Source organism: Bidens hawaiensis, unplaced genomic scaffold, assembly GCF_021521415.1.
Source record: "Bidens hawaiensis isolate Kalapana, Puna unplaced genomic scaffold, B.hawaiensis_p1.1 tig00025981_1, whole genome shotgun sequence".
Taxonomy (NCBI): Eukaryota; Viridiplantae; Streptophyta; class Magnoliopsida; order Asterales; family Asteraceae; genus Bidens; species Bidens hawaiensis.
Window position 1 is genome coordinate 74777 of NW_027494176.1, and position 7896 is coordinate 82672.

General features: G+C 35.6%; 1 protein-coding gene and 1 pseudogene across 1 annotated transcript; one reads left to right on the top strand and one right to left on the bottom strand.

Moving 5' to 3' along the window:
* Positions 1-545: 545 nt before the first annotated feature.
* Positions 546-1461, bottom strand: LOC143572620 (tyrosine/DOPA decarboxylase 5-like). Its single transcript, XM_077057728.1, has one exon. The coding sequence runs from the start codon at positions 1345-1347 to the stop codon at positions 682-684; it is 666 nt and encodes a 221-aa protein (XP_076913843.1). The 5' UTR covers positions 1348-1461; the 3' UTR covers positions 546-681.
* Positions 1462-3949: 2488 nt separating this feature from the next.
* LOC143572634 (putative boron transporter 7) lies at positions 3950-6608 on the top strand (annotated as a pseudogene).
* Positions 6609-7896: the final 1288 nt, after the last annotated feature.

Here is a 7896-nt window from a genome sequence, read left to right on the forward strand (position 1 = left end):
AACTCACTGCATCAACATCCGGGACTGGAAATGCTAGGTTTTTTATGCCATTTGGTTTTTTTGTTTTATTTCCGGTACCATAATAAAAGTAACGAAAACCGACCGGATGCCAGTTTTCTTTTTTATTTTTTGTTTTAGTGCCTGAACCATAACAAACGAGAAGAAACCGACCAAATTCGCATAATGTCACTGCCTTTTGTTTTAGTTCCAGTACCACCGTAACGAAAACCGACCAACTGTCATTTTTGTTTTAGTTCTGGTATCGTAAGAAACCAACTGGATTCATGTCGACTAACCATCTCAACGCTCGAGACTGACAACGCTTGAGTTTTACCACCACCAGATTTTACCGATTTGCCCGACGCAACACGCTGGGTAAATTCCTAGTTTACTATATTAATCTGTTATGTGTAAATGAAAAGCATTTAATTTTGGTTAAACTCATGTGTTCGGTTCATTTATGGTTTGTTTAATCAGAAACCTACATTTTTGGATTCTTATATGTTGTTCACAACTTTTGGATCATTACGTGATAATTCGACACATGATTATTTGAACGACAAAATCACATTATTTTATATATATTCAATACTAGATCCATTTGAAAAACACTACACGAAAAGCAAGAGAATTTGAGTACAAATTACTGTAGTGGTGCAACTTATTTAATATTGGCATATATTAGGTAATAGCTAGCAAACGACTTGCATGCTCTTGCACCATGTCCCATAGCATATTAACATGCTTCTCCTCAACAAGGGTTGCACCAATTGCAACCCGAATCACGTAGACTCCTATCACCGCATGCGTCATGTAAACTAAACCCGACCCATTTAACGATTCCAAGAGAGACTGCGTCAAACGATTAGAATCTTCATCGCTACTATCGTTAGCCAAAGGCGACACCCTAAAACACACGGTCGCAAAGTTTCTAGGAACCACAACTTCAAATCTCTTGTCAGTTAACAAAAGTGCTTCAAAATGCTCAGCCAATTTCACATGTTTCCTTATAATTTCTCGTAGGCCGGTCACTCCATAGCTTCTTATCACCATCCATAACTTCATGGCTCTAAACCGACGACTAAGCGCAATCTGCCAGTCTTTGTAGTCCACCACTTCCTTAGTATCACTTGCATTATTCTTCAACAGTTCAGGATCACTAGAAAGAGCCTTTGTAAGATCGGTTCGATCTTTAACCCAAAGACAACAACAATCTAAAGTGGTCAAGAACCATTTGTGCGGGTTAAAACTGAAGGAGCTTGCGCCTTCTACCCCATCAAGAAAGTGACGAAACTCTGGGCATATGCATGCGCTTCCCGCGTAAGCAGCATCCACATGAACCCACATATGGAATCGTTTCGCAATCTCACTCAAGCTATACAACGGATCCACTGCCGTCGTTGGTGTTGTCCCTAATGTGAGACACACGTATAGTGGGATCAAACCGGCTTTAACATCCGCTTCAATCGCCTAGAAAGTTTCCGGTTACACATAAGAAACCTCAATTAAAAATAAAACAGTCTGATAGTTTAAGAGAATGTAATGGTGTTTCGTTTATATATATTTAAGATGTGAGAGAAGAAGAGAGAAAGTGAGACCACAATGTTGCTCCTCAAGTTTGTAGACAAGGACTTCACTTCACAGCCACAACAACGAAGTTTGTCAAACCTTTGTCTATATGATATTGTGATGTCACATAAATCCAAACTTTGGAATATGATGCTTGTTGTGAATGTTCTAAACTTATGACAATTCTGTTAATATTTAAATAAGAAAAAAAATCCTTTAAACTTTTGAAACAAATTGGTGATAATTTCGTATACAACGTGAAGCAATTTTTTATTACTTTTAAGTGTGAGGGCAATCAAATTGATTGATTAACTTGATTTTTGAGTAAATCATAAACTATAAGGTTCTTGATTAAATTGGAAGTACGCTATCGACCCATTGCGTGTTTTCATGCTTTTAGGCTATACGAAGTGGTCCCGGATTCCATTTCCCTCAATTTTTTTTCTAAAAACGGAGAGGACCGGGGGGGTTGTGGGTTTCTCGGATCCATTTTCTCCCACTTTCTCCCAACTTCTACAACTTTCTACCTTGCCCCCCCCCCACCACCAAATTTTTTCACATAAACCGATGAGTACTTCATTGATTTCGATGAAACATCATTCAGGAGAAAGCGGAGGACGGTGTTTCCACCCGATCCTGTTTTTCCCACCACCTCCCTACGGCTCCCACTCTGTGTGTTCTTGTGGTTAAAACCAACTTAGAACACTTCTAAATTGCACAAATATATATATATATATATATATATATGCAACTATTTGAATCAAAATTGATTGGGGTATGACGGATATAGGTTGAAGTTTTTTTGATGGAACACATTAACACAAATGGGTGAAAATGCAATGGAATGTGAACATAATGATGTTTAAACATTAGGGAACTTCTTTTGTAGGCAATCCAACTATTACATGAACATAATTAGGTGTTTTGATTAAATTACTCTAACTAAGAACTATATGAATTTTGAATGACTTCATATTAAATTATTTAATTTTATTGAAAGTGTCTTGTGATAATTCTTCTTCTTCTCTTTCTTATTTTTATTATTATTATTATTATTTATTTATTTTTTGTAATCAAACAAACACATAAATATGTTAATGAGAAAAAGGTTTGTAAATATTTAATGAGTAAAATGTAACCAAACGTAATGAATTACAACTTGGAGATGGATTTTGATGGAATACGTTTAAAAGTCAGTTATATGACTCAACTACGTAAATGATAAACTCGAGTGTATTTGAAGGCATTTGAGTATGAACCGTTGTAATAAGGTATCAAATAATAATATAATCTTGGGGTATTAAATGTCGTCCCTTCTAGGTTAAAAGTTCGAGTGTCACTATGGATTGTCAAATCTTTTAATTTTACACTTATGATTTAAAAATGACTAAATACGAGAAATCTTGTTTATAATATTAACACGCTATTATCTTTTTTCTTTTTAATACACTTGGTTTCTTGTTGTTGAAATCTTTTAGCAAGGTTCCACAGGTGCTCATAGTAATTTTTAGCCTCTAAGATCGAAAGCTTTGTTTTTAATACCTATAATTGCTTTTGCTATTAAAATGAGTTATAATACAACTTGTTTTCTGGTTACCTGTCGTATTTTATCGTTTGTCTTTGGTAAATATTCAAATACGACTCAATTTAGTTTATAAATTAAAGAGAATAAAAATATAATAATAAAATAAACTAGTTGTTTCTCATACTTTGCTTTTAGCCTTTATACGTGTAGTTTAATTATTATTAAGTTACTTTCATAATATTTAAACAAAACCATTACGGCATTCATCCATCGGGTCTGCACCGTCGAACGGCATCACGCACAACCATCGTCCTCCGGCAGGCAAATGCATGCGTGATCATATCGTATCATATCATAGCGTATTAATTTTGTCGACGTAAATATCTCCGGTAAACATCCGGCCTGTTAACTTGTTGTTATTAATTCATTCATACGCACATGAATGCCTCATGCATGTATCTATATCTATATTCAGATGGATGTTTTGTTCTAAACTTGCATGTTTTGTTTGTACGTATATGCATGTCCATGCAGATGCATATATAACAAACATTAATTAATTAATTAGCTTGCTAGGGTTCTAATGTTAGCAGCTAGGGCAATTTAGCCATCGAAAACATTTTGGGAATAAGATGGTCAAATGGACGTACATTATAGCAGAGTTTCTATCAATAAAAATTTATGTTGTATAACTTTATAGTTTTAAAATGCTTCTCATTCTTGTTATATATAACTAATTTAGCAATTAATTAGCAGTGTTAGTGTTATAATTAATAACTAAGGTCTAATGTTTAATCTGCTCTTCTCATATTATAGTGGTAGAGTTGCTTCCTTGATCATATATATATATGTCCAATGGATACCCCTAAAATCCCTTTTAGTGGGATTAAGAAAGATGTTCAAGGAAGATTGCAGTGTTACAAGCAAGATTGGGTTGGGGCACTCGGTTCAGGCGCCAGGTATCTCGTTTTCATGCAGATTAGTATTTGGATATCATGCAGATTAACAAGTTAATAATAATCTTTTCTAGGATATTAGCTCCAACAGCATACATCTTCTTTGCATCTGCCCTTCCGGTAATTGCATTCGGTGAGCAGCTAAATAAGGAAACGGGTACTGCATATAAGATATATTTGTGTAATATGTTATTAATACAACATTATGCTTCTTTGTCTCAAAAGATTTTTTTTTTGTTTTTGTTTCTGAGGACAGATGATATCTTGAGTGCAGTAGAAACTCTCACTTCTACTGCGATATGTGGAATTATTCATTCAGTTTTCGGTGGACAGCCGCTTTTGATATTAGGTGTTGCGGAACCTACTGTAATAATGTACAGTTACTTGTATAGTTTTGCCAAAGAACGACCCGAGTTGGGGAAAGATCTGTTTCTAGCTTGGGCTGGATGGTATGCTCTTTTTCAGCCTTGTTTTTAATGTATAAAGTTTGATTAGTTAATTAGTTATCTATATATTACCTTTCATTTATACGATAATACATATTGTTGTTGTAATTAGGGTCTGTGTTTGGACCTCTGTGATGTTATGTGTTCTTGCAATACTCAATGCTTGCGCGCTCATCACAAGATTCACAAGGATTGCTGGAGAATTATTTGGCATGTTGATTTCTTTATGCAAGAAGCTGTTAAGGTATGCAAATCACTTGTTACTATATATTTTGTCTTTACTTTAGGAATATATGTTTAACTATGTTTATATATATATTTTAGGGAGTACTAAGTGAGTTTCATGTACCAAAAGGAGAAGATGATACAAAAGAAGAGTACCAATTTCATTGGTTATATACAAATGGCTTACTTGCAATTATTTTGGCCTTTGGTACCCTCATGACTTCCATGAAGAGTAGAGATGCCAGATCTTGGTCTTACGGTGTAGGTAATATATACCAAGGCATGCACGTAGTGTTTGAATTGAAGCGATTATATTTGATATTTGATATATTTTTCTTTTCTACCATGTTGACAAGAACAGGGTGGATGCGCGGTCTAATAGCAGAATACGGGGTTCCACTTATGGTCTTGGTGTGGACTGCAATATCTTACGCAAAGCATCGAGAAGTTCCTCGTGATGTTCCTAGACGGCTATTCTGTCCCCTTCCTTGGGACGCCGGGCCTTTATCTCATTGGACAGTTATCAAAGTATAAGCGTTATAAAGATATTATTATTAGTTTGAATTAATGAAGTAGTTTTCTGAATTAGATTAATGTTATTGCAGGTAATGGGGAAGGTTCCAATGGTTCATATTTTCACTGCATTAATACCGGCTCTGATGATAGCCGCCTTGTACTTTTTCGACCATAGTGTAGCTGCACAAATGGCACAACCGAAAGAATTTAATTTAAAAAATCCATCTGCTTATCATTATGATTTACTCTTGCTTGGATTCATGGTAACTATTAAGTTGTGTCTTGTATATCGTCGTTTACATTTCAACGGTTTTCATTGATCTTGTGATCGGATGTTTCTTAGACTTTGATTTGCGGTCTGGTTGGAGTCCCTCCATCAAATGGCGTCCTACCACAATCACCCATGCATACCAGGAGTCTCGCAATTCTTGAGAGACAGGTTTGATATGCACCTTGAAATAACACTCTCGAAAAAAAGTATATATTTTTTTCATTCAACAAATGTCATGACTCGTGTTTTCAGATAATGCGGAAGAAGATGGCAAAGTGTGCAAAGGAAGGCATTAAGATGGAAGCAAGCAAATCCGAAATCTATGGAAAGATGCATGCTGCTTTTGTTGATATGGATCCTCATAAAACAGTATGAATCATCATTCGCATATTTTGTTTAATTAATAAACTTACATATTGCATAAACGATGTCATTTTATTTTTAGAGTCCTGTAGACAAGGAGTTAGAAGACTTGAAGGAAGTTGTTTTGGATAATGAAGACGGAGAAACCAGGGTCAAGTTTGACCCGGATGTACATATTGAGGATCATATACCGGTTCGGGTCAATGAGCAAAGAGTAACAAATCTACTGCAGTCCATATTAGTGGGCTCTGCAGTCTTTGCTCTGCCTGTTATTAGAAATATACCTACATCTGTTCTATGGGGATATTTCGCTTACATGTCGATAGATAGCCTTCCCGGTAATCAATTTTGGGAAAGATTCTTGCTCCTTTTTATCCCTTCGGGCAGGCGTTTCAAGTAAGTCAAACAACATAAATCCTCAAAAATAATTTGACTTCATTATTCATTCAGATTTAACTTTTCTGTGGTAAATATGGGACAGGCTCTTAGAAGGGCCTCATGCTTCGTATGTGGAATCGGTACCGTTCAAATACATAATGACGTTTACACTATTCCAGATTCTATTTTTCTTGCTTTGCTATGGAATCACATGGATACCGATAGGTGGTATATTGTTTCCCTTACCGTTCTTCTTGCTAATACCCATACGAGAGCATGTTCTCCCGAAAGTGTTCCCTCGTGAACATCTTCAGGAACTAGACGCATCTGCGTATGAAGAATTTAGGTGTTTTGTTTAGTTGAGTCTCAGGTCTAGTTTTTATTACTTGTTTAATTTAGTTAATATTTAATTGACTGTTTTTAGCACATCAAGGATCAACAAGCTGCATTTTTTCACAAAGTAGGTTGTGTTGTCAAATACTAAGACCCTTTGTAAACAGATCAGCAGGTTGATCTAATGTATGTATTTTTTCCACTTTAAATACTCCAGCCACAACCTTTTCTCTTATGAAATTCAGATCAATCTCAAAGTGTTTCTTCTGGTCATGAAACACCGGATTAGCAGATATGAGAACAACAACTTTATTATCACAAAACAGGGGCATGGGTAATTGACATTTAATTTTTAGATCAGCCAAGAGTTTGATCAGCCATGTTACCTCACATCCTGCTACTCCCATGGCTCTATATTCAGCTTCAGCTGATGAGCGAGACACAGTAGGTTGTTTCTTGCTCCTCCATGAAACGAGGGAATTCCCGAGGTACACACAATACCCAGAGATACACCTTCGGGTTGCCAAGCATTTGCCCCAGTCAGAGTCAGAATAGGCTGACAAATTGAAATTGTTGCTTTTACTAAATAAGCATCCTTTCCCTGGTGACCCTTTTAGATATTTTAGTAACCTCATGGCAATTTCAAGATGAGAGTCCAATGGTTTATGCATTAATTGACTTAGACAACCAATAGTATATGAAATGTCGGGTCTAGTTAGAGTGAGGTAAATTAATTTTCCAATCAGCTTTTGGTAGCTAGTAATATTAGACAATTCAAAATCCTCTTTGTAGGAATTTTGTTTGTTTGTTACTATTAACTTTTGCTCGATTGGGTTACCAACAGATTTTTATGCCAGCTTTCCAAATTCACTTAAAAGATCTAGACAATATTTTCTTTGAGATAAAACCAACCCTTTATCTGTTTTTAAAACTTCAATACCCAAGAAGTACTTAAGTTCACCTAAATCTTTTATCATGAATTTTGACATTAGGCAAGACTTAACATTTTCAAGCATGGAATCATTGTTTCCAGTTAGTATTATGTCATCAACATAGACAAGTAAAGCACATATTGCGTCTTTGTCAGTTTTAACAAATAAGGAGTAGTCGGTTTTACTTTGTTCGAAACCGATTTCAGTAAGAGTTGTGGTAAATTTCTCATTCCATTGTCTGGGTGCTTGTTTTAGCCCATAAAATGATTTTTTAGCTTACACACTTTGGTTTCATTTTTATTAAAATACCCTTCAGGCAGTGTCATATATACATCCTCATTGACGGACCCATACAGGAATGCATTGTTGACATCTAGCTGAT

What these genes read in the sequence shown, in the direction of transcription:
- LOC143572620 (XM_077057728.1), bottom strand. Translation starts at nt 1,347, where the DNA reads ATGTGGGTTCATGTGGATGCTGCTTACGCGGGAAGCGCATGCATATGC.